Consider the following 27,158-nt stretch of genomic DNA (forward strand, 5'->3'; position numbering starts at 1 on the left):
TTGGCATATGCTTTAAAGAAGAACCCCAATCATTGGGCCACAGATAGCTAAAGCTATTGATCATTGCAGCTATTAGAGTGACAGGGCTGAGCCTGGTTATGATTAGAGGCCCTGGCTGGTCACTGTGGCCATGGGCACCTTGTTAGCTTACCCCAGTATACTGGGTAAACATTATTTCCTGTGTGTCATGATGGGAAGTTGGTGACAAGGATTATATTCAATTTTTAAATAATGACATTTCAAGCTAGGAGGGACCATCATAACTGTTCTAAACCTCTTCATCTTATAGACTGGGAAACTGAAGTCCAAAGAGGTCAATTTTCACATCTGAATTCCCACAGTTAATTAGTAGCACAGCTGGAAGTAGATAGACCCCAAGCCTCTGGACTCTCTCCCAGAGGTCTTGTGGTGGTGGGTCCTCCTGATTTCATCTTCTATTACTATAAGCATTCCCCTGAAATCAAATAGGATAATCATTGAACTCAGTAGTATTTGAGAAACTGTCTTTTCATTCACACCTATTCCTCTTAGCAAGCCTTTATCTGCCTTTCCTAGACAATTGTGTCTGAAGGAGTGTTTATCTCAGATGGAGACTTGAGAATTCTTTATCCCAGGAGGTGCTGGTACTGGGACAGGATGGAGGTGGGAAGGGCGTGTGACAGCTGTGCTCAGCGGAATGGGGGATTGCTACCCAGAGGAGGGGAAGCTCTTTCCCTCGTCTTCTCCATCTACTTTCCCCCCCCTTCCTCCTCTTCTCCTCCCTCTCCCTCATTTCTTCTTCTTCAACTAGATAAGTTTAGCTGTAACAGGAAATGTTTAAGTTGGACCTTGAATGAGGACTCTTACATTGTGAAACTTATTGCCACGGGCTGTTGTTGAACAATATTAAAAATTTTTGAGGGAAAAAGAAACGTTTCCTCAGGCATGATCTGAATAAATGCTGCTTACAGACAGGAGGTGGCAGAATTGATTTTCTCGATATTCCTTCCAGTCCTTGGATTTTTAATTACCCTGCATTCATCATCACAGGCAAGCAAATATATTTATCCCTGTCTTGAATAAGAATTGTATAGAGGAGCTCCCTTTTCAGACTAATCTGTTATTCCCAAGTGTGAAGCGAACATCAGACAGTTGCAGGGTCTGTTTATAGGTACTGATTTGACTTGATGCTAGCTGTTAGGGACAATGGATAGAAAGTAAGGACAATATATTTACATGGGCAAAAAAAAAAAAAAAAAGCTGTCTTCTGAATCTTACTTCATTCATTGCAGTTGTATTTACTTTAAAAGCTGCCAAATAGGTAGAACACTTTTTTCCATGATCTGTTTGAGATAGGTGTATGTGTGGCAGAGCATGAAGAACCTGACTTTGCTCTCTGCATTTGTTACTAGCATTATAACTCTTTTGTACACCTTCCACCTCTGTTACTTTCTCGTTCCAAATGTAGTAATATTGCATGTGGATCTGCCCTTTTTTACATCTTCTTCAACCATGGGATTATAGTTGGCCATCTAGCCTAGTAAATCAAAGTTGGTGAGGTTTGCTGGCAAGCTAACTGAAAACCCTGAACTAAATGCTTTCTTACTACTTTTCTAGGATTGCAGGGATGATGTTGGTGGGGCTCAGAATGCCGGCATGCGGGGCATCTTAGTAAAAACTGGTATGTATCTCCTATATAAGCCTTTTGTAGGCTCGGCGCCTGTAGCTCAAATGGCTAAGGTGCCAGCCACATACACCAGAACTGGTGGGTTCGAATCTAGCCTGGGTCTGCCAAACAACAATGACAACCACAACCAAAAATAGCTGGGAATTGTGGCAGGTACCTGTAGTCCCAGCCACTTGGGAGGCTGAGGCAAGAGAATCGCTTGAGCCCAGGAGTTGGAGATTGCTGTGAGCTGTGATGCCACGGCACTCTACCCAGGGCGATAGCTTGAGGCTCTGTCTCAAAAAAAAAAAAAAAAAAAAGCCTTTTGTAAAACATGATGGCTCAATACCTAATTGCTTAAACAATAGTCTTTTCAGAAATGGCAGAGCCCTGGACACTTTTATTCTTTTTCTGCCACAAAGCAGAAATAAAATGGGTTTAGGATTACAGGGAAAAAGACAGAGAGGGCCTGACTATATAAAGCTAGGAAACTCAGGACTCAGGTCTTTCAACACTTTTCCAGAGATAATCATACGTAGTTGACAATTCGCATTTATATGATTTCCTGGATATACAATTCACCACACTGGAATGGAGCAAAGAACCATGGATTCTGGTGAGCTATAAAAATACCTTTTATTTGTGTGCTGGCAATAAGATGGTGAAGTTCATGAAGTTCATCTCCTTAGGAACTGGCCAGCGAAGTGATCTGACTCTTGGTGTTACTGTTTTTCACTTTTCTTCTTTTCTTCTTCTTTTTTTTAAAATAAATTTTCTGATTTTTTCTTTTTTTTTTTTTAAAGATGGGTCTTGCTCTTGCTTGAGTTGTACTCCTGAGCTCAACCAGTCCACCCACCTAGGCCTCCCAAAGTGTTAGGATTACAGGCGTGAGTCATCACGCATGGCTGTTGTGCACTTAAAAAAATATATACAAAAAAGCTTTTTTCTTGTCTTTTCACTTACTGTTTTTAGTAATTAAAAGTTTAGGAAGTTATATCCCACACCAAAATGAGGTTTACTCTGTATTGTTCCTCATATAAATTTAGGGAAAAAGAACGATCTTGCCAGGGGTATTTAGTTAATACAGTATTATGAGTACCCTGGACGGGGTAAGTGTCATGGTCCTGATCGCAGCTCTGTGTTGGCTAGCTGTGCAAGACTCGGGTCAAGACTCTTCCCTTCTCTAGGCCCGTCAGGAGTGATGGGGTCAGACTGGTCCTATCTGGCCCTTATAATAATCCATGTGGAGCCTTTCAAGTTAGGGAAAGAACAAGCATGGGAGCTGTGAGTAGGGTTGACTACTGTTGCATTAGGAACTCACAAGTTTTGTTTTTTGTTTTGTTTTTATCTATAATGAAGAGGTCCCTGCTCTTTACCCCACCTCCAGATGACCCCTGCTACATTTGGAATAGCACATGACAGCCAGAAATCTTTTCCAAGGATGGTCATTGAGGTCTTACAAATCAAACAACAGACAAATGGTTCCATAGATGTCTTGTCTCTGTGAGTTCATTTGCCTGGTTTCCTATAATGGTAGTTTCCTATAAATGATAGTTTTAAACAGTAACAGTAAATTTTCCCTTTTGTGAACAGTAACAGGCTGTTCACAAAAGGGAAAATTTAAGCATAAAAGTCACAGAAAGAGTTACCATTGGGAAGTTTTTAGAAAAAGGAACTGCGATGTTTTAGAAAGTGTGGTTATATAAAAGCTATTTTGACTTTAAAAATAGAAATAAGAATATGTAATTGGAGCTATAATTGAATGAGAAGTATGTGGCAAGGTTCCATAGGAACAAAGACTGAAAAAACCATCTTCTCGTTCTGGGGCCTGGAGTGAACCACTGGAGCCTTGCAGATACCGGCTGGAATCTAATTGCTCTAGAATGAAAACAGTGGGTTTTTCTCATTTCTCTGTGCAAGTGATCTTCACCTTGCTAGGAACATTATAATAGTCTTATGATAGAAGCATAAGATAAAGTCAAGAAAAATAACCACACTCCCCTGTATCTTTATATTCAAATTCTTGCCTTTTGCAGTTTTATTTTCTGGTTATTAAAGAAAACTTGAGGTAACTATTTTCGCCCGTGCAGATTATTCTCCTGAATGTTACCTTTCCTTGCTCATGTGAGTAAAGATTTACACTAAGCTGCACAGCACGACCTATCCCAGCTCCCCCTGGCTGGTCTCCACTGGCTCTGCCTTCTTTTCTGTCTGGCAGTTGGTTGTGACCAGCCTACCACGGAGGCATCAGTTTAGTCTTAGAGAAGCCAAGAGCATAATCTAATCACCTCCACAATGTGTAATTAGTAAAGCAGCTAAGTCCAGCTCATGAAAACAGGCGTATTTGTACTGTTTGGTCTTTGGTCATGAATATACCCCCTGTTCTAAAAGCATGCAGAACAGCCAGCTCCATGGATAAATGGTAACTCGGTGCAGTGCGCCACTGCTGGGCTTCCCCCGTCTAAAAGTTACTGTGAATATTTTAATGCATGGTCAACAATAACACTTTTTGTAGATAGTCTCCAGCAATTGTGTTTCTCACTGGGCAACACAAAGTAGATGCTCAGTGTACTTTGCTGATTTGTTAATAAGGTTTTTTGGCTAATCCTAACCAGAATGTGTTTCTGCTTATCACGTAAAACAATCCTTTAGAAAAAAATGGGATGTCTCTTTGTCTTATATCAAGCTAGCCTCCTGTGTCCTCCCTCCACTTATCATTTACCCACAGGAAAGCACAGGCTGCTGCACTGAGTAATTCAGACTGCTTAGTTCGCTCAGCAGGCATCATTGAGCACCTGCTATGTGCCAGGCACAGTGCTAGAACTACAACACACACCTAAGCAACTTGTGTTAATCTGTACTCTAGGAACCCCACCTGCCGAGCCAGACTAAGCAAAAGCATTCTAGAAACACTAATTCCATGGGAAAAAAAAAACTTACATACCTCCCCCTTAGGCCAGGAAGTAGGTCGGATAGCAGTAGTCAGTCACTAGTTTGCCTGTGGGACTAAGTAGAAACCTTGCAAAGGAGTTTATACTTAATAGCATTTCAGCTTGAGGAAATAACTCAGTGGAATTTGCTACGTGGACCGTCTTCTGGACAGCTGCCTTGAGAGTGCCGATGTGAGTGAGGTATATATTAATTACCTCTGTACATTTGATGCTAGCTCCTTTCTGGTAAGAATTTATAGTCAGCAGGGTAAGAGAGGAAGCGTCTTCACCACAATATGAAGGTGTGGAAAGTAGAAGTTTTCAGGCTTTGTGTTTGCCAAGCAAAGCGCCTTAAAGCAGTACTTGTAGAAAATGGTGGGCCTGTTGTGGGAACTGGGCTTAGGCACCAAAAACTGGAAAAAGCAGAAGAACAAATAGCAGAGATCACAGAAAAAGGGAAGAGAGAACAAGGAGAAAAGCAAAGTGCAGAGGCAGCCTGTGGCTCAGAGCGGGAGCAGCATTCTCCATGTCCTCCCTCCCTCCATTCCTTCTTCCATCCAGTCTTTAAAAAAATATCTATGCAATGTTTACCGTGTTAGTCACTGTGTTAGGTGCTGGGAGGACACTGGGCATAAAGCACACGGAGTTCCTGCTCTCAGAGAGCTTCCTTAGATGTGAGACAGACATTCAATAAATGCATAATTACAAATTATTCTAAATGGTGTAGAGGAGAGTGAATAACACGGTGGGGATCCAATTTGGGAAGAGGGGGAGAGAGGTTGACTGACGCATGCAGGAGGTAGTCAGGTGAGAAGAATGTTCCAGGCCCAGGGAATAGCAAGTGTGAAGCCCTCAAAGGAGCCAGGTCCAGCCTAGGACTGCAGCCTGGTGAGCACATAGCACATGCTAAGCTTAGAGGGTGGCTCGGCCAGATGACAGCGGGCCAGGAAGGCAACAGTAGATTCTGGATTCTTCCTGAAGGGCATCAAGACCCATTAAAGGTGTTTAAATAGGCGCCAGATACCTTCTGGTTTACATTTGCAAAAGTTGTCGGTGACCGCTGTATGGAATGATTGCTCTGCTGTGTTGGGCCAGGGACAGCAGGCTGTCTTGAATTCGAGATACTGGAGGGTTAGGCTGCGAGCCTGTCCTGTGGCGCCTGCCTCATGGCTTTCCTGCCTGGTCCAGCCTGGGAGCATCCTTCACGGTCTCCACCCCAGCCCTGGGCGCTCGGCCCCTGCCTTTGCCTGGCCGCAGCACATGCTGTTCCCAGTGACCCTCCAGAGCTGACTCAGCTGCCCTCCAGGGCCTGGGCTTCCCTTTTAAAGCATGGGTTTAGTCACCAGTCATTATAGTCGAAGGTAGGGGAAAGAAAATGATTTTGTCAACTATGAAGATTTGAAGGGAACTTCAGCTGTCCAGTGACCTGATACTGGTGACTGTCCATTTTGAATGACCAGACGGCCTGGGAAAATGCTGAAAGTGACATTTCTTTGCATGGCGACATTGCATCCTAAAGCTTCAGTACAAGGTGCTTTGGGAAACTAGCAGCCCTGATTGTCTAGTAACTGTGAGGGTGGTTCCGTGGTGGCTGGGCGCTCGCAGGCTGTGATTAGTTCGGCATTCTGGCGGTAGCTTTTGTTCACTGACTTTACTTTCGTTTCAGGGAAATATCGAGCAGCAGATGAAGAAAAGATTAATCCAGCTCCTTACTTAACTTGTGAGAGCTTTCCTCATGCCGTGGACCACATTCTGCAGCATCTACTGTGAACCATTACGTGCATCTGAAGAACCTGAAAGGCAGCTTTTAGTGTCTGGGATGAATCCCTTCCCAGCTCAGTGCCAGCACCGACAGACACGCACCACTCAGTGCTGATGGTGGTGTAACCCCCTTTTATTGTGCATTAATTAGAAAGAAAGGTATTGAATTGCAGCCAGCCAGCAAGCCTCACTAATCCCTTTTGTTTTATTTTGTAACAAAAGATGAGACCCAAAGAAAGGGAAAGCTGAGATTTTTGTGCCATTTCTTTTAAAATATTCATCAGGTTGGGCAGGCCTGGGAGGGAGCAGCTACTGCAGAGGAAATGTTCTCTGCTATCTCCTCACTGGACGACAGGGAGGGGAAATTCAGACTGTAAATAAAATTGAATGGTGGTTTTTAAATTATAAAGTAATCCATTAAAAGGTGCATTAGGCTGTAGTTTTAATATTCAGTTCAACTGTGAAATCCATCAGAAGTGCTGAGCAGAGTCTGAGACATAAGCAGCAAAGTGAATTGTCCTGTAGCCCAAGTGATACAGTGAATTTGCTTTACCAGATGTTGAAAACTAGATTTTCTACTGTATTCCCAGCACGGGTGACTTCTTTTTCTCTTCATTAGCCAGAGATGACTAATTTAAATTTAGAACCAGATTTTAATTTAAAATAATATTTCCATTAATAACCTATTCATTGCAGATACCTATTATACTGTGTAACAGTTGTTTGGGAAATTTTATGTAAAATTAAAACTATCAGTATTTTACAGATGTTTTAATTAGACATTGTTATTAACAGGAACAGTGCAGAAACTAAAATCAAGCCTTTAATGTCTTACAGACCATGCATTTTTGAAGTTAGTGTCCACCAGGGTCCTATTAACTGTACATTTGCAAGATTTCATTATTTTTGCCTCTGACACTATGGGAAAAATCTTTTAGACACTTTTGGGACAGATTCAAGCTTTTATGTACTTGGTTACTACAGCTGTAAAATGAAATCTCGTCTTGTAGCATGGATTATTCTTCTTATGTTAAACCCACCAAAATGAAGAGGACTAAATAGGTAATGATTTTCCTAGTGCATTTGCATAGTGTGATAATCCTGGGCCTCCGCAGTTGTTTTACGGGGCTCCTGGGCATTGAATTATTAGAATGTAATTGTACATCATTGTAGTGTTCACCTTATTGAAACTCACACTGATGTTAATGAGCTTCGGGTTTTGATGCTTGTTTAGAGATCAGCTTGGTCTTAGATGGAAGGAAGGGGAGCTGAATAAATGATAGTCTGCTGAGCACTCTGTTCTTGTTTTTGCAAATACCCCAATTTAGTACTTCCACATCCTAGGCTATAAAAGACAGATGTGGTATGACTAACAGTCCAAATCAGAAGGATGAGTCGAGTGGCTAAGGACATAGACTGTGGAGCCTAGCCAACACTGAGCAGGCCTCTGGCCTTGGCCAAGTCACCTTGCCTCTCACACCTCTGTCTTTATCTGGGAAATAGAGATAATGATAGTTTCCACCACACAGGGTTGGTGTGAAATTAAATGTGTGAACCACATATCAAGTACTTAGAATAGAGTTGGGCAAATGGAACGTGCTGTGCATTTGCTGTGGTGATGATGCAGGTGAGCAGGACTGTCCCCAGTTAGTAGTAATCTGAAAAGTTTTGGTAAAATGTATCTCTATAGTTATCTCGGTGGAAGGTCTTTCTGAGGATTAAGAGGGATACCCTGCTACATCCAGACTTCCCAGGGAAAGCTCATACAGTGCTGTGTGGCACCTGGTGGGTGGGCTGTGCTCAACTTTGGCCTGTTTCTTGGGTGCCTGGGTCAGTTTTGCTGTGGGCCAAGCATCCTCAAGTGTTTGCTAGTTGCTGTGCACAGAGTGCCCTGATTGTCATGGGAAATAGGCATGTAAGCAAAGGGTTTTCCCTTGAGGACCCTTTCTAGTTGAAGAGCTAGGGAGAATATACAAGACATGACTCAACAACATGGAGAGCCAATTGCAGTGTCTCCTTCTTTGATGTCCTCTCCTTGATGTCCACATGGCACTTGTTAGAGTGTGCTCACATCTTCACATGGCTCTGCTTCCCCCAGATGGGACTGCATCTCATTTTTTTTAATATCTGCTCCAACACAGGCACTCAGAACCAATAAAAACTAACTGTAAACATTATAAGAATTCAATGCTAGAAAGCATAGATGTGGGTAGGGAGGAGAAACAGTTGCATTTTAGACTTGATGCCTGTAGGTAGCCCCCATTAGACACTTGGAGGTAATAGATCTGGTGCTCTGGAGACAGGTTAGAGCTAAAGCTCTAACGTCACGGATGACTCAGGAAGTGAACAGAGGAGCAGGAGTGGGTAAGATCTGAGCATAACGTATCCAGCTGGGAGAAATAGCCTCTCTCCTTTCCTCCATCCACATTCTACCTGTGGGCCATGAACATCTTTGTTTGAGCTACTTATTAAGCATATAGGGCTTGCTACCCTCTGCACAGATTGATGAGGATAACTACAAATCTGTAACATTCCAATCAATGTTAGTCATGGCTCGTTATTCTGTCAAGGCCTCACGGAGGAAATTTAATAACTAAAGTATCTGAAGGGCCTCGTTTTCCAGCCATCCCATTTAAACGGCTATCTTGTATTATACTCAAGGACAATGTTTGCATCAGTTTTACTGTCATCCTGTTCTGGGCCAGAAAAGGGAGCAGGTGACATTTTGGGAATAGAGAGGTTATTAGAGAACACCCATTGTTAGGAGTTGGGCATCTCAAATCTGCTGGGAGCCAGGTCCATGTGCAGTGGGAGGAGGGCAAAGCCAGTGCAGGGGAGGACAGACAGTGGCCCCACGCACTTCTCCCAAGCCTCCAGAGTCAGCCCTAGGCTTGCAGGTGCTCTACCTGCTAGTGTTCTCCGTCTATCAGAGCTGATGGCCAGGACAGCAAAAGGGCACTAGCTCGCCCCACTCTAAGTCACTCAAGTGACAGTTCCACCAAACTTGACGTATAGCTGTGATGTCAGAAATTCCCTGGAAATGATAATGTCTGTCACTTCACCTTTAAACTCACATGTTAAAACTTAAAGAGTAGCACATTGAACAGAGAAATTAAAAATACCTACATTGATCATGTGCAATTGGTATGAATCAATGGTTCATGTAGAATAAAACTGGAGTCCTTGGGCACCTATAATAAAGAGTTTGAAAACTGCACTAATGTGTTTCACTAAAACACTGCCTTGAGAAGTAGAATACCTTTATCATATTAGCAGTTGTTTGCATAGGGCTGTGTTTGTATTATCAAGTCAAAAAAAACTTTCTTTGGCATAAACACAAAGGCCTTTGCTGGCTTGTGTATCAACCAGTCGTCATGCTATCCGAAAGCATGTCCCCATCTTTAAGGAGCAGCAGCAAGGACCCAGAGCACCAGAAATCATGTGTCTTAGTACAAACTGTCTTAACATCAGTTTTGAATACCTTACTGTTTTCAGTGCTTACCTGTCATACACGGCTCAACTGTTTGTTTCACTGGCTGATGGGCCTGAGAAAATCAGATATTTGTTAAATATTCCCTGTAGGTAAAGCAGGAACACAAAGCTGAATGTAGTTCTTGCTCCTAAGTTGCATAGCTTCTATTTGGGGAACTGAAGCAGGCAAAAATATATCTGATGATACCAAGTGCTCCGACAAGTTCCAAATGGTTTTGTATAAATATTCAGTGAAGAGACCACCTGCAGGGAGCTGAGTGTGTGGGTACAGAAGCCACAACTTAGCGTCTGAAGCACATGCAACGCTCAGCCTTTGGCCTACGCCATTTTACATAATGTTTTATTCATTCAGTAGGAGTGAGGGAAAAGTACCACAATTATGAAGCTTACATTTGAGGAAGGTAAACAGGCAGTGATATGTGTGTACTTCCACAGCTACCTAAAGCAGTGAGACAGACCCATAGTGGTGAAGGGTACAGCCAATAGGAATGCGGGTTGGTGCACTGGGCCTCTGCAGGTGATCTGAATGAGTGGGAACAGCCATGAGAATTCTGCAGGCAGTTAACCTTAGTTGCCAACCTCTGAGATTGCATCAGGAGATTCAAATGCAAATGAATTACTGGGTTTTCTAGGATAATTGGAGGAGCTGGCAATGTGGGGTGCAAATTTCCGTGTTCATTTGGAGCTGAGTCACTGCTGTGTCCTTCGAGGAATCTCCGGTCCTCTCCAGCTCACCACAGTTCTCTCCTCGGCCTTTCCTTACACTCAGCTTACTTTATTCATTTGTTACCATGTTTCATGCTCCTAGAAACCTTTGAGTTGTTACTTCTGCTTTAGAAGAAAATACCACATATTCGGTTAAGTTAAATCTTCCTCCAACAGCTACCAGGCCAATCTCCTATATGAACTTAGTTACACTTCTAATGTACTTGAAAAAAAATAACCATAACCAATCTCTAAAACACAGCAGGTAAATCCTATGTGTTGGTCTTTTTTTCTCAAAGCCCCACTAAAATAAGAGTAAAGAAACGAAGAAGGTATGAGCCCTAAAGGACAGCTCCCAAGAGGGAAGTGGAGGAGATGTCAGTGGACAAAAAAGTAACAGGAATTTGGAAGATGGAAAGGTGGGTGAAATGTTTTTAACTAAAATCAGTGCAAAGAAAAAACCTGAATTCATCCTCGAGGCTTGGAGATAGCAGGTAGAAAGTGAGGGGCCAGGCAGGGTTGAAAAGTGAGGAACTGGTTAAAAGTTGGAGCCCCAGAAACTCACCCCCCACCCCAAGGAGCCAAATGACCATCCCTAGGCAAGGCAAGAGCGGGATTTTTCCATTATTCTCTGGAAAAGTGGAACCATGGAGTTAAGGCCTCAGGGACAGTGGGCATGGTGGCGGGCCGTAGTGCGATGCAGGGCTGGGAACAGGAATGAGGTGTCGATCTGCTCATTCTACAGTGCTCCTCTGGTCCCTGCTCCCTTGGGCCACCAGGACCGGAGTGGGAATAGAGGGAGTTGAAAGCTTATCTGGTACGTTTGGCCATTTGGAAAAGAATGCTGATGGGCACCTGACGGATCTGCAGAGTCGAGGACTTACGCTCATGAAGAAGTAAGTCCAGCATCAACTGAAATCTTTTCTATCGTAAATTTGTTATATAAGGTATGTTTTCAGTGTGCTATGTTTTCCATGAAATGACATTTTAAGAGGCATTTGAGAATAATCCACTCAAAACAATACCAAAAAAGTGCTTTGCTTTTGCTTAAAAGGGTAAAATCCTTTGGAATACTTAGCTATCAGAAATGCCCCCTTTCCTGAAAGTTTTTACCCTCTGGAGGAATCTGCCTACAGGGGTGAAGAAAACAAGGCAAGGAAAAGAAAAGGAGATAATTTTCCATAGGTCTGATGAGACCTAGTGTGGGAGAGAAGTGGCGTTACTTAGTGGGAGCCTTCAAAATGTATCAGGTGTTGAAAGCACCTGCCTCGGATTGTGGGTTTCTCAGGGAGATACTTCTAAACTGCCTATAACCACATAAGAAAGGGAGGAGCCTGAGAACAGGGAAGACTCTAGAAGCTCAGGTGCCCCTTTCTGAGACCCTGCTTAGCATCTGAAGCAAATACAGCACTCAGCCTCAGACAAGGAGTGTGGCAGTGGAAAGAGAAGGACGTAGCACACTGAATGTGAGATGTGAAAAGTGTCAAAAGACACTACGGGGGCCAGAACGCCAAACACTCAGACGGGTAGCTGGTGGTGATGGTGTGTAGTCACCCCTGCTATTAGCTCTGAAATCAATATACTCTGTGACGGTTCTAAGCAGGGCTATTTTGGTTGGGGTTTGCTGGTGCTGAAGCCAGGTGGGCTGAGAATTAGGGTAGCTGATGTGATTCAGAATATTGTCAAGAATGAAAGAGAGGCAGACATGTTCCCTCCACTGCCCCTCCCTTCAGCACCTTTGAATTGTTGCCTGGTCAGTCTGTCAAGCTTAACTGTTGTCTGGTTGCCCCAAGTCAGCCCCAACTTGTGCATGGCCAACACAACTTTTCTAACTACAGCTTTTTCTCCTAAAGTTCACAAATGAGCAATATTGCAGGAAATTGTTCATGAATATTTTATGAAATCTAATTGTAAAGAAAATTTCCATTGTCTGACCTAACAGCACACACACATATTTGTAGTTGAAATCTTCACCATTCTGCCGACTTCAATAATGATAAATTAATGAAACTATCTCAGAGTCCCAAAGATACAGTTGTTGAAATTAATCCAGTCTTCAAGAATATCTTTCTGTTTCCCATTCCAATCATTAAGTTCTTTTCTCACTTACACTAATAAACTTGAGGACCTCTGAAAGGCTCCTCCCTTTCTTCTTAGTGGCCAGGTCAGGGTGAATGTGATTTCAAACAGACTCGAACTCTCTTTGCCAGGCTGAGTACCTCTGAGTCAGGTTCTTTGCTGAAGGTTTGGTGTGAGCTAGCACATCCAAAAAGTCGGCAGTGGTCACGGTATCCAAGTGGATCCCAGGTAAATTGCTGCTCTCTAGGTTAAAAACACAACAGGAACAGCACAACAATCGACCTCTGGTGATCAATGCCCTTGAAATGCTAATAGACCTTCTTTCAAGACAATGCATAATGCAGCATTCTTAATGGTTAATGCAGCAAAAGGCAAGACTACAGAGGGCTGGGGGAAAAGTTCTTTAATGTGCAACCGAGTTAGCCCCTAAAGGCCAGACCAAAGAATGTGACTCAAATGTATCGTTATTAAAGTATTATTTAATATTTATATAGTGCTTCAAATGGATCTAGCCCAGCATTAGAATGTGCCAGAGAAATAAAAGCCTGAGCCCTAAAGAGTTTATCATCTGCGAGCAAAGTCAAGCCCACACAGAACACGAAAGAAGGAATGGGCTGTGTGCGGGATGATGACCTGAGCAAAGAACGTATTGCAGGTGTAAAGAGCGCCAAGAACAGGCTTCGGGCTCCATCTGCTGGCGAGAGCAGGACTTTTCAACACAAATTTCTCTCCCAAAGCACTTCCGCAGTGATCCCAACCATACCTGACTGGTGATTTTCAAGCATACTGAAGATCTTCCTCACGGGCCTCATGGCTGCCTCCCTGCAGACCAGCTTAATGTCTGAGCCTGAGTAGCCCTCAGTTTCCTGAAACAGCCACAAACCCAGCCATTGGTCAGCAGGCAGCATACTGGTGGCCATTCCACTCTTACAGGCAGAGCCAGGGATGGGAAGCCCTGTTAGATTCTGTATCTGTCACCCATGAACACTAGACACAGATTTGCAGATAAATAGTGCTTGAGGAAGAATGCTACAAATGTGTTTGGATAACTTAAGTAGCTGGGGAAAAATAAACTTCCTAACACCATCCCAAAATATTGTAAGATGCTGGTGAAAGACTGGGGGACCTTGTACGCAAATTCAAGGATGATCAAGTTCAGTGGGCACCTTTGTTCTTATAACTGCCCTTGAGAAACCTCAGAGAACATTGTGTTCAAGTGTTCACCCAAAGCAGGCAAGGCTTCTACAACACACCCTGGGCAGGGTCACCGTAATAATGGAGGAGCTTTTCTGATTGCAAAAGATTTCTATTTAATCATTACAATAATTCTTACTGGCTTACCTGATGCCTGTTTTACAGATGGAGACACTGAGGCTCAGAGAGTAAGTGACTTCCCTGAGGTAACACAGCTAACAAATAGCATGGCCAGGATTTGACCTGAGGTTCTGAGGCTAAGCCCTATGCTAGTTCCAGTACCTCACATTGTTTCTCCATGCTTGAATCTTTCCAAGTGACAAAAAGCTCATTCTTTGATGAAGCAAAGGCCCATTGTGTTGCTGGGGCAGCTTGGATCTTTTCTAAGTGTCTCAAGGTCCTAATGGTTCATGGTAAGACCCTGTCTAGAAGATGGTCACATGGCCGCCCCTTGGCCTGCATGCATCTCCTCCAGGCAGCCCACCTGGCTCAGCAGACTGTAGTCCAGGTCTGTGCGCAGCTCCAGGGCTGTGCTTTTGCTCACAGGGGGCAACCAGTGGTGGATCATGGCCTGCCTGGCCTCCTGGCTGGGGAGACCAACCAGAATCCTCTTTTCCAGGCGGCGTAACATGGCACAGTCCAGCTCCCTGAAATCACATCAGAAGCAGAGCTGGATGGGGCAGCAAACACACTTCTTCAGCAACAACTGTATTTTAAAAACAAGTTAGTATTGCAGAAAGCAATTCTGCATTTTAATTATCACTCTACATCCATGTCTGAGTTGATGGGACAGTTACTTTTTCTCCTGTTTGGAGAAAAAATTGGTATAAGAAAAAGAAAGGAAAGAAAAGAGGGAGGAAAGAGAAGGAAGGGAAGGAAAGAAAGTGGGAGGAGAAAGGAGGAAAAAGACAACATACCCTCAGAAAGAAAGAAACACCTCCCCCAAAAAAAACTTCTCATGCAAAGGACGTAGTTTGAGGTGACTATAATTTGGGGAGGGGACCTAACTAACAGCCACCAAACATGAGTTCATTGCAGTTATAACATGAATTATTCAATCTCATCTTTCCACTGAGTAAATTATTCCTGACAATAACTTGGGCAGTCTGTAGGTACATTAACTCTTCCACAAGTCTCACTCATTCTGGAATGAATGACCACCTCATTCCATTACGCTGGTGGATGCAGGGCCAATGCCCCTTCCTTGGTGCCCAACATACATGTGGCCCTTTGAGACACTCACTCCCTCCTGCTCCTCCCAGAACTGTCAGGTCAGGTTTATGCAATTTTGTATCTACAGGTCATTTCCCTAAACCTTTTCATACAAAAATTTCAAATAAATAGAAAAGTAGAATAAAACAGTTGAACATCCATATCTTAATTCAACGCCATTTAACATTTACCATATCTGTGTCAAATCTACTTATGTTATCCTTGTTAAATTATTTCAAAGTGTACTATATCATGAAACCTCAACCCTAAATGCCACCGCATACCTTTAGTGACATATTCTCACATAGCTGCAATACCATTATGACACCTAGCAAAACTGATTCTAATGCTCAGTCCATATTCATATTTCTTCCACCATCCCCCAAATATTTTGTATAGTTTTTCTAACCAAAATCCAATCAAGTAACATGTATTACATATGGTTATATCTTTTACATCTCTTTAAATCTAGATCAGGCCAGGTGCAGTGGCCCAAACCTGTAATCCCAGCACTCTGGGAGGCTGAGGCAGGAGAATTGCTTGAGCTCAGGAGCTCGAGACCAGCCTGAGCAAGAGTGAGTTCCCTTCTATACCAAAAATAGAAATACTACCCGGTGTTATGGTGGGTAGTATGGCCTGTAGTCTCCAGCTACCCAGGAGGCTGACATAGGAGGATTGGTTGGACCCAGGAGTTTGAGGTTGCCATGAGCTAGGCTGAATGGTACTCTAGCCCAGGCCTCTGTGGCAAAAAAGAAAAAAAATTCTAGACCAGTCTATTTGCTCCAACCCCTTTTTTAAAGATAAGGCCGGTTGCAAAATGTCCCACATGGTGGATTTGTCTGTTTTCCTTGTAGTATCAGGTAACTGGTTCCTCTATCCCCTGTCCTCTAAGATGGAAGTTAGTTCTAAAACCTTAATTTGATTCAGGGTAAGTATTTTTGGCAAGTATATTTCAGAGATGATGTTGTGTTTTCTTATTCTCTCACATAAGGATCCAAATGTCTGTCTCACACTTAGTGATGTGGTGTTGAATGATCTGGTGACCAGGGGACACCACTGTAAAGGAAACATCTTCTCTTGGCAAATAGTGAGTATCTATGCAGGATATTTTGGCACCTTGTGAATACCTGGTTCTCACCTCCTTTCAACTAGTGGTTTTAGCATCTGTTAATGATCTTTGTCCAAATCAATTATTTCACTAGAGGTTACAAATGGTGATTTTTGAATATATTTTCCATTCATATATTTGGAATTATTGCAGAATATGTAGCACTATTACTCTGTATGTAAAGTAGAGCTTTCCCTCACCAACTAAGGCTATTTGGTTACTCTGAAATCCATGCCTGTTGTCAACAGATCATTTTGAGTGTGAGTCTGTAAAGTCTTTATATGTTAGATATTCAAGTTCCTAGAGGGGAGGGAAACATCTGTTTGATTTTCTAGGATAGAAATCAGGAAATGCTTATTCATCAGCCTGGCATAACCATTGATAGAGTGTCACAGTAAAAACATTGTCACCAGATATTTCTCATATATAAAGATACTGAGACTGTCCAAAGTGCCCTCCATTTTTCTTACTCTTATTCTGATTGTATGTTACAATATTTCCTTTTAAATTGAAAAAATAAAAACATACTTCCAGAAAGCATATAGGAATCCAAAATTGGACTAACCAAATTTCTTTAAAGATTGTGTCTTTTCTTCACCTATTATTCCTTTATGCCTGAGCTGAGAATCCACAGTCCAGGGCTGCCTCACTGGCACTAACAATTATTTGACTTGTTCTTTATCAGTTTCACCCAGTGAAAATTCATCTCACATCAGAGATTCAGCCACCTGTACCCTTGCACAATCATCTTCCTCTCGAGGCCAACATTTATATTCAAGGCACAGGGTCAAGGAAAACAAAAGAATCTGCTTCCCAACAGAACTTCACCTCCCACTCCAATACATGCCGTGCTCATCTTTGCTTCCAGTGGCTTTTCCTTGTTCATACACCCAGTAATAACATGCAGCCAGCAGGCATCAATAATGATGCCATGTCTTTAGATTGGTCAGTGCTCATACCATACCAGTTGCTCAGTGCTCATACCATACTGGTTGCTCAGTATTTTGAATATCACCCTTGTACATAAGCTACAAAGATACATTGTCCTTCATACCCCAGGACATTCCAATTGAAGGCTGTCCATGTTATTAAGGTTAAAATAAAAACACTTTCTTGCTGATGAACTTTAACTAAGACTGCACTTAAATTTAGGAGTGAAACGAATCACCTCTGCTGCTTCTTGAAATAATACTGAAGGGGTTTTTAAGAGCATAAAGCTACAAAAGCAAGGAGAATAAGAGATGAATTGATAGAAACAAACATTTAAAGCTAGAAAGCATAATGGTGAGTAAAAATCAACTTTTCAGAACTGGAAGCTGCTCTAAATTATCAGAAATGAAAGCCAAGAAACAGTCTAATTTGAATCACAGAATCCCCAAGAGAGTTGGAATTAGTAATATCTCAAACCTTTAGAGGAGAGAGTGAAGATAGGTTGAAAATAAGTAGATTGGTGCAGTTTGTATAAGAAAGACTTAGATCACAGATTACTTTCCCATCTCTACTAACGAAGGAACTACCTCTCCTATTTCTCAGAAGAGGGTAAGGTGGAGAGTCTCTAGGCTGGGAACATCAGGCCCAGTTGAGAACACTGCACTGCGTTGAAGCAATGAGCTGAACCATCTCTGGATTACTGGCAGCCAACCTCTTACTCTCCAGGCAGAAGATTGCAAGAATCTTCTACAAAAATCTGACCAGGGAAAGAGAAAGACCCAAGGACACTGATATTGGGGGTCCACAATAACCCAGTCAAATTCCAATACATAGAACCCATAGTTGGGAAGCCTTTGCCACCCACCAAGAGCTTGCTGTGGGTTTTTTCTTAGTGTGCCTCTCCTTGTCAGGCAGCCGAGGAGACTTACATCTATCTAACACCTCCAACAGGGAGGCAGAGCCCCAAACAAGTAAACGGGTGGGGTGGGGGTGGGGGGATAAAAAGAATCTAGAAGGAAATAGGATTCTGCAAGGAAATGTAACTTCAAAAAATTAGTATTCTTGGAGAGAGATAAGAAAATATTGATGTGAAATAAGAAGAGTATCTTAGCCCATTTTGTGCTATTGATGTAACAAAATGCCTAACACTGGGTAATTTATAAAGAACAGAAATTTAGTTCTCAGTTCTAGCAGTGGAGAATTCAAGACCAAGGCAGTAGCAGGCTTAGTATCTAATGAGAGCCTGGTTTCTGCTTCCAATATGGTGTGTCCTCCAGAGGAGAAGAATGCTGTGAGCTCATAAGATGGAAGGCAGAAGGCAAAAGAGAGACCAAGAGCTGTCAAGCCCTTTTATAAGGACATTAACCTACTCATGAGGGCTTCACCCTAATCATCTAAACATCTCCCAAAGGCTCTACCATTCAACACTGTTGCATTGAGGGATTAAGATTCAAAACCATGAATTTGGGAGGATGCATTCAGACCCTGGCAAAGAGAATGCAGTGTAAAAAGAACATTCAGAGAAAAACAACAAAATACAATTACTCAAGACACAAAATATGGTAGAAGACATTACACACACAGTGGAAAGTTCCGAAGATAAAGCTGAGGAAATCTGCTGTAGAGTAGGACAAGAAAGATGCACATAGAAATTCAGAAAGAGAAAGAAAATAGTTTTTAAAACATAGAACATACAAATAATAGGAGTTCTAGAAAAAGGGAATAGAGAAAATAGAGAGGAGTAGTCAATGAAATAATTCAAAGAAATTTTCCAGAACTCTAGGAAATGACTTTCTGTGTTTGAAATATTAATAAAAGCTAATGATTAATACGTACTAAATAGCAGGCACTATCTCAAGCATTTTACAGGTATTAATTCATTTAATTCTCAGAATAACCCTATGAGGTAGGTATGAAGATTGTAACTCAGTGTGTCTCTGAAGCCTGTGCCACAGTTAACTGCAAGTGGATTCTGAGTCACATCATGGTGACACTTCAGACTACCCCAGAGAGCAAGAAAGGATCATAAAAGCTTCCCCAAAGAGAAAACAAGTTAGATAAACAGTAAGACTTCTCAACAGTCATGTGAAATAGGAAAAGAAAATAGAACAGTGCCTTTGAAATTCTGAGGAAAAATAATTTCTAATGTAGAAATCTCATGATCAAATAGTCAATTAAGCTGGAGGATGGAATAAAGACATTTTCAACATACAAAGCCTAAAATAAATTACCACTCATCCACCTCAAATTCTGGAGGACTCTTCCCAAAGGAGAGGATAAACCAAACCAAAGGGCTATAAGGGCTTTGAAACACAGAGGGTATGACCAGAAAGAGAAGGAATCTCTAGGATGAAAAGATGAAAATCTCAAGGTTTCCTCTAACTATGAGGCATAGAGGACAATCCCTTCCATTTAGAGCTCGTAAGAAGGCTCTGGAAGACATGGCTCCAAGAAGATGAAACTGACAGAATACCTAGTGTGGCTGATGTATCAGAAGTCAATCCAGACAGCTGGCAGAGAGTTGCAACTGAATTAGAGGGAAGAGAAGACTGAGGAGCAGAAGAAAAGGAGGAAGAGGAAGGGCAGATCTTTTAACAGGAAATAAAACCATTACACCCACACTTCAGGAATTCAGTTTGGTTAGGTGATATTTACCACTTATGTATTATCTCTGCTAAGCCTCCCATGTATAGAAATGACTAAAACAAATGCTCGGCTATAACTACAAGTGATCATAGGGAGGATTGGGCCTTGACCTGCAGAAACATCGCTGCTGAAAACTTCAAAGACAAATTAAGACTTGATATCAGACTGAAAACCAGGAAGGAAGAGAAAACAAGCCCTTAGAAATGGCAGGGCTGGGGGTGAAGAGCGGTTGCCATTTTTCTTCCAAGGCCTTTCCTTGGACCAGCTGCTTCCTCCTGAAGAGCAGGGCACTGCAGCTCGGTTCCTTTGTACGGTCACCTTTGTGTCGTCTCCTTCCCATCCAGACTTCCTGTGTAAAGGAAAACCAGATGCTCTAGGAAAATGGAGTGAAGCCGAGAGAGGTGGGAAAACAATCCCTCACTATAGATGTCTGTATTGATCAGTGAATGCCCTAAAGCAAGAGATTCACCTCAAAACTGCTTGTGGGCACAAAATAAGTGCAACTCTCTGACAGCCAGGCCTGATGAATGCACTTTTCACAACATCAATAATAATACAATCATACAAGGGAGGAAACGGAGGACAAATGGAATGTACCCAGGAATCATTCTTTGTGCCAATATATTTACAGGAAAAAAATTTAACCTGTGACAACCCTTAGCCCCTGCACTTTGAGTTTGAAACCTGGTTATTCTGTTCTCATGTCTCTTTCTTTTGGTTTTGTAGTACTTCCATCACCTCAAAGGTCCAAACAACTAGCAAGTGTGAGATACGTAACATGTGTGAAATGCCGCAAAGGCTTACAGACCTCAGAGCCTGGCCCACCGGACCCACGCCCACTGCTGGATAAAAGTTGCAGCAGCCACCGGCCACCTCCACAGCTCCCATGAGTTCCTTGTGTCTGATCATCTGAGTGCAGGCACCAAACTTTCAGGTACCTGCCCGAGTCCCTTGTCCTCTCTTCCCTGTTAAAACACAAGTTTTCTGAAACAGAGGTCATTGTAAAGTTTACAGAATTTGGAAGCAAACATAATTCTAATTTGTTCCTTTAATAGTTGAACTATATCAAGTGCAAAGTATCTTAGCGTGGTAAGAGAAAGCAGCCTTCAGTTTTGCAAGCTGTCTTTGGAGTATGTCCATAACCAGCATGAACTGAGTGGTCATGACCATCCTTGAAGAGCAGATTAAGTAATTGCAATATTCTCTGGTTATGAATGGGGAGCCAATGATTAAAGCATTGTCTTCCACAGAGAGCCCTGTATCAGCTGACCTCTCCCTGCAATTCCCACTTGGGCCAAAGTGGTCTGCTTGCCATTCCCTTAACCCATTTTCTCCCATCCTTGTTCTGAGTTTCTACTCATGCCATTTCTTTATGTGGAGCTTCCACTTTGTCTATCAAAAGTCAAGCCATGTTTACAGGCCCGCATCAAGTGCTCTCTACCTCATAAAGGCTTTTACACAACACACACACATAGAGTCTGAGAATTAAGACAAACTCATCCTAGAAAAGTGCTACATACCTCACTGCTGAATATCACAGCTCATAGGGTTTCATAACCTTGGTTTATCATGGTCTCACAGCTGTGTTCCTGCTGACATGTGTCTTGCTGAGTAGCACTCATGATTGTTTTTGCGTGTTTTTGTGTACTGTATAATGACAGCTCTAATGGCCATTTCAGAAAAAAACTTCCAAAATTGCTTTAAAGAGTGAACTAGGTACTGGTGTTGGTGCATAGTTTCCCAAGGGGAAAACTTCAAAGGTGACTGTAGTGATATTCAACAATGAGGAATGTAGCACTTTTTCCAGGACGAGTTCATGAAGTTAATTGTCAGACCTCATATTTGTAAGACATTAGAAATTGCCTCTCCCTGGTGTATAATTTTCTTCTACTCATTATCTGTCCCAGTCACATGGTGCTGGCTGTATCCTCACCTCACCTCATAGTTACCTGTGTTCATAGCTCATCAATTGTCCCATCAGATTACTAGTTTCCAGCGGCCGAGGATTATGGACCATATGTCTTTGATTCCTTCTCCCTCTATCCTACAGAATACTCAATAGGTGCTCAAGAAATACCACTTGCAAGATGAATGAACTTTAGGTGCAGGGGCATTGGCTTGCTTCTTTAAAATCCTAGAGTTATTTGTGAAAGGGAATCTGCTTTGTTGAAAATTAGTGTTTTATAATCATCATTAATATTCATTAACAGAGAAAAGCAGTATCAACTTGCGTAATGGGAATAAAACATTGTATTTTAATTGTTAGTGGAAATAATGAGGTCAAGGGGATGAGTCATTCAAGTCACTTGGTGGGGCAAAGATGAGTTGACAGGTGTGGCCTCCAGGGGACTCCACTTCTCATTCTGAGCAGGGAGCTCACAGGCATGAGGCTGGGGAACTCAGCAGAAGAGTCTGCAGCAATCAGTTCAGTTTATGTCCTACTGATGTCTGGGTTGAAAGCATCATTTCTTTATAATGAAGAATGAAAATTACTTCTAATTACTCCAATATCAACAAAGAAGATATATTCCTCAATTACTGTTGCCAAAAAATGTACTATCAAAATGGCAGGAAAAACAGGAAAGCACTGTTTCCAGCAAAAAGACAAATCAGATATCCAGAAATCTCTCGTGACATAGCCCCTTACAAGGCTAAATTAATTATAGGAAATGCACAACTGAGCCCGTGAGGAGGTGGGGCCAAAATTCTCAAGGATCAAACACGAAGAGGAAGGCTGAAAAATCAAGATTAGGCAGTTGAACTATGTTGACGTGGGGGTGTTTACTCCTTAGTTACAAAAGATAGCATAGAAAGTCTTGAGACTATTCAAGACAGGAGGTGGAGTCAAAGCCCACCAGGTAAAGCCAAAAACCAGTTTTTCTAAAGAATGGACGCCTACTACAAAAGGGTAGGTTAGGAAATCTCCCCAGTAGCAATGAAATGCATCAAGGAAATTTGTCTGTCTTGTACTTTAAGGTGGGGAAAAAGTCTTCACAGATTAAATCAGAAGCACAGACCTACCCTCATTGGCATGTTCCAAGAAATCCTAAACTAAGAAATTAGGTTAAAGTAGCACAAAGCTTAACGCAGTCAAATGTAAATTTTCTCCAGAGGGACCCAGGGAAGACTCCCATGAATAGAGCCCACTTTATTAATGTTTAAGCTCACCATCTAAAAATCACAAAACACAAAACAAGCCACCATGAATGAAACTCAGCAGAAGAAACTAACAAGAGAAATAGACTCCTCTAATACCGAGTATAAAATAAATTACATTTAAAATGTATAAATAGGGAATCAAAAATACAAACAGACTTTCCCTTTTGACCATGTGACCCAGTCTACTCTTTTATAACCCAAATCCACTGGATATAATATAACAAACAAACATAGAAAGACCCTGAAAGATGGAGAGAGGAGGAAGCCTCAGGACTTGAGGAATGACATGGCAGTGAATGCCCTGGGTTTTCTTTTCGTCTCCCATCTACCCCAGTGGGGTGCTGGAGAAGCTTACCTCTCGGAACTGGTAACAAGCAGACAAAAACACCTTAAGTCAAGCCTGCTGTCTTTAGCCAAAGGTGTGGGAAAAGGCAGTCTACCAGAACAGAAAACCATACTACCTGGCCCACTCCAACCCAGCACCAAAGGGAAAACCTCCCCTACTCAGTACAGGGGGCCAAGCTGGGCACTGAGTTCTAGTAGCAGGAAGGAGCATGGTTCAACAGGCTGGCATCAGATTAATGGCCCTCAAAAGAGAAAGAAAAAAAAGAAAGAAAGAAAGAAAGAAAGAAAAGAAAAGCAAAAAGAAAGAAAAAAAGGAAAGAATAATCAAATAATTATGGCCATTCATAGAGTGGAATTCTATATGGGATTAGGCAGTTTTTCAAAATTGTCTACAATATACAGGATGGCCATGAAGTTCATGTGCAATTGTCCATGAACTTTATGGCCATCCTGTATTTGTGAAGAATGAAAAAACAGACCACAGAACATACCTATGTACCCAGTGGGTGATCACAGTTTTTGCTGTGTGTGTGCTCTACACATACATGTATGTACATAAAAGAATCTAGAAAATTTTCTATCATTTTCCATGGTATAGTTGCAAGGGACTGTTTGTTTTTAAACAATACTAAAACATATAAAACATGATTTTTGTAATGAACATGTATTACTTTTCTAAATAGCCAAACAGCAAAACTATGTTCCTCTTGGGAACAAAAAAAATTACTGCAGAAAGATCCACAGGCAGATGATAACAAATAACTAAACCATTTTCACTACAGAGATAATACTTGTATTGTCTGTACAAGGATGATAATACTTGTATCACAGTATTCAAATTCTGAGTATATTTTCTGGTTCTCAAATTGTCTATAAAATTGTTATAATTTCATAATTTTTAAAATTTGGTTTTAAATTTACAATTTGTCTGTCAACCTGCATGCACACTGTTAAGAAGAACAATGAATGCCAATGTAGGTCAAGTTGAAAGCTGTTGGTGTCTGATGGAATCAGAGCAATGTGTGAATGCAGCCAGGGCAAGGGGCTACTATTTAATGACCTCGCATGCCCGTCCCATTGGACCTACCAAGTTCTGAACAACACACTTTTTTCCTGGCTGTACCAATGCCACCTGTAAACCACATGTGGAAAATCGCCCACTTGGTATTACTGCATGGGATGATAAGGTTTTGTATGGAGAGAAGTAATTTTAAGAAAAACAATTTGACCACTGGTGGTCACAGAAATATTAAAAAGCCTGCATGCATGACTGAACACAAGTACAATGAAAAAAGCATTCATTAGATCAGGGTGATGGAATATAAACTAACGTTTCCCAAAAGGTTTTCAGCTGGGGCACTGGTCCTGTGAGATGCTCCTGGAGGCAAGGACTCTCGAGTCAGATATGAATGGACTGACTGCTTTATCTTGTCTTTATCTTCTTTCTCTTGTCTTTCATGGAGAGTCACAAGCACAATCCCACTGTAAAGGTACTGGGAAGTCTCGCCCCAGGGGTAAACCAATTGAACTGCCTTTAACCTGCATCTCGTGAACACATTTTTATTTTTTTAAAAAGCCAGGGTTATGTGTACTGATCCCTTAAATCACAGGCATACATTGCTATAGAAACACCACGCCAGAGAGGAGAGGGTTCCTGTGGGGAGAAGTCATTTTACACAGGTAATAGAAAGACAGCCAGGTTAGCTGGGCACAGTGGTGCACTCCTGTAGTCCCAGCTACTCAGGAGGCAGGAGAATCACTTGAGCTCAGGCGTTCAAGGCTGCAATGAGCCAGGATTGCACCACCATGTTCCAGTGTAGGCAACAGAGTGAGACCGGGTGGGGGCGGGGGAGATAACCAATTGGGTTTCAAATTTAACTGAGAAAGTAAGTCATGAGGCGATGGCACTGGGGACCCTCTGCTGATGGACAGCTCACTTTTCCTGCTCATTTTCCTCTAAATGAATCAAGACTGTTCCCAGTGCAATTGTCTCAGAGGTCTCGTGTTTTCTTCTAAATGTTAGGGAGGTTTAGGGATTTTTTTTTTTTTTAAATTCAGAGCTTGATTATACCAGGTATCTTATTTTTAGGGTGGTTGCTGGAATTTCTAGCCATTTTGCAAACAGTAAGGAAAACATGAGTTTCTGCAAGCTACACTCATCATCTTCACACCTTATTTGTCCACACTACCATAGACTTAAATAGACGTCTAAAGATAGCATTTGCCTTAATGGCTGTGTTCAGTATTTTGTTTCCCTCTGGACTGCTAGGCCTCAGTGTGTGAGTACTCAACAATCAAGATGGGTGAAATTAGTCCTAATAGTGCTTGCTAAATTTCTTACATGGCTATTACTTTAAGTGGTAATATTAAAGACGCAACATTTGTTACTCCTCTCATAGTTTATTTCCACCTCAAATGACACAGATGAGCTGTCCTTTCCATGATACTACAGACCAGGGGAAATTCTCTTAGGAAGAGAAGCTGTGAAGAAACAAAGCCTGCCCACCATCTCTCTGCTGAGCAGGAGAAAATGATTGCTTCTTTGAGAGAGAAGGAATGTGTCTAGAGAAAATGTTAAGTTAACAAGCAGAAAAGAATAGCCTAGTGCCCTGAATGATGAAATTGATCAGAGCTGCCACTAACCATAAAGAATTTATTCAGGATTTTTAAGCCTGGGTCTTTACATAGTTTGGTGTGATTTAGTTATTTCCCCCAGAAGGACAGACTGCTCAGATAAGTCTATTCCCTCATCAAAGACCCTGAACCCAAGAAAAAGATCTATCCCAATACTCTTGACAAAAAATGGTTCAGCGGTTCTCAACCTTTCTAATGCTGCAGCCCTTTAATCCAGTTCCTGTGGATTGTGACCCACAGGTTGGGAACCGCTGCACCATTTCCTCATGGAAGAACTCTACCAGTATGTCATAAGAGAGGTCAGAAATAGGGAAACTCTTTGATACATTAATTTGTCCTAAGGAAATGACCAGAACTTCAGTCAAAGTTTTTTTTTGCAAAGAAGTTCATTCCAGTGTTACTTATAACACAGAAAGTTTGGGATTCTCATATATGTTTAACAGGAAAGGAATGATTAGCTACTGATAGTGTATGCACATGTGGGAATTGGGGGCAGCCATTACGAAATCCAATTTTCAAGGGTTATTTAATGACATTGGAAGTGTTCATGCTATGAGGTTAAGTAATGAAATCAGGACACTAGTGGGAATACAAAACGGCACAACCTCTGTGGAGGGAAATTTGGCGGCCTCTACCATAATTTCATGCACATCAGCCCTTTGAACTAGCAAATCTGCTTCCAGGAACCTACTCCAAAGATACACTGGCAAATACACAAAGACTTATATGCACGTTGTTGCTCACTGCATTGTTTTTAATAGCAAGAGAGTGTTACCCCAAATGCCTGTCATAGGTGGCCAGTGAGATAAATGATCATATACACAACATGGAGCGCTGTGCAGCCGTTAAGGGAGAACTTTATGGACTGATGTGGAAAGGCCTCCGAGATCTTTGGTTAAGATAACAAAATCCTGATACAGAAAAATTATATAAAATGCGCCTTTTGTGTAAGAAAACAAAGTTCAGTTATGTTGTAGCTTTTTAAAAAACCTTTACAGTTTAGCTATGGAATATGTGTCAGCTTGTCCGTAGGTAATGTCTGTCATTTTCTTTGATGAGTCCAGTCATCTCAACTAGGGGTGATATGCAATGTCTAGACATATTTTGGTAGTCAAAACCTGGAGATAGGCTGAGCACCATCATGGCGGTCGGCAAGAACAAGCGCCTTACGAAAGGTGGCAAAAAGGGAGCCAAGAAGAAAGTGGTTGATCCATTTTCTAAGAAAGATTGGTGTGATGTGAAAGCACCTGCTATGTTCAATATAAGAAATATTGGGAAAACACTAGTCACCAGGACGCAAGGAACCAAAATTGCATCT

At 41.9% G+C, this 27,158-nt stretch overlaps 3 protein-coding genes across 8 annotated transcripts in view; 2 read left to right on the forward strand and 1 right to left on the reverse strand.

Annotated features, from left to right (window-relative positions):
• The window catches only part of HDHD2 (haloacid dehalogenase like hydrolase domain containing 2), a 45,562-nt gene extending 37,935 nt beyond the window's left edge, over nt 1–7,627 (forward strand). For all 4 annotated transcript variants that reach the window (XM_003784718.3, XM_003784719.3, XM_023510206.1 and 1 more), the window contains exons 6-7: nt 1,597–1,660; nt 6,242–7,627. In XM_003784718.3, the coding sequence (XP_003784766.1) occupies nt 1,597–1,660; nt 6,242–6,345 (168 nt within the window). In that variant the 3' untranslated portion in view covers nt 6,346–7,627. The remainder of the gene's footprint in view (nt 1–1,596; nt 1,661–6,241) is intronic.
• A 4,786-nt stretch (nt 7,628–12,413) lies between these two features.
• Nucleotides 12,414–27,158, reverse strand: part of KATNAL2 (katanin catalytic subunit A1 like 2) — an 86,234-nt gene continuing 71,489 nt past the window's right edge. For 2 of the 3 annotated variants that reach the window (XM_023510216.1, XM_003784720.3), the window contains exons 14-16: nt 14,291–14,453; nt 13,376–13,478; nt 12,716–12,855 (exon numbers count right to left, since the gene is read on the reverse strand). In XM_023510216.1, the coding sequence (XP_023365984.1) occupies nt 12,716–12,855; nt 13,376–13,478; nt 14,291–14,453 (406 nt within the window). Of the gene's footprint in view, nt 12,856–13,375; nt 13,479–14,290; nt 14,454–27,158 lie in introns of all 3 variants that reach the window. The other variant, XM_012802028.1, reaches the window with a different exon arrangement.
• LOC105886494 (40S ribosomal protein S3a-like) overlaps nt 26,976–27,158 on the forward strand; it is a 4,620-nt gene continuing 4,437 nt past the window's right edge. Inside the window, exon 1 of the mRNA XM_023510162.1 lies at nt 26,976–27,152. Within this exon, the coding sequence (XP_023365930.1) occupies nt 26,982–27,152 (171 nt within the window). The 5' untranslated portion in view covers nt 26,976–26,981. The remainder of the gene's footprint in view (nt 27,153–27,158) is intronic.

Source organism: Otolemur garnettii, unplaced genomic scaffold, assembly GCF_000181295.1.
Source record: "Otolemur garnettii isolate 467f Iridium unplaced genomic scaffold, OtoGar3 scaffold00012, whole genome shotgun sequence".
In the NCBI taxonomy this organism is placed as follows: domain Eukaryota; kingdom Metazoa; phylum Chordata; class Mammalia; order Primates; family Galagidae; genus Otolemur; species Otolemur garnettii.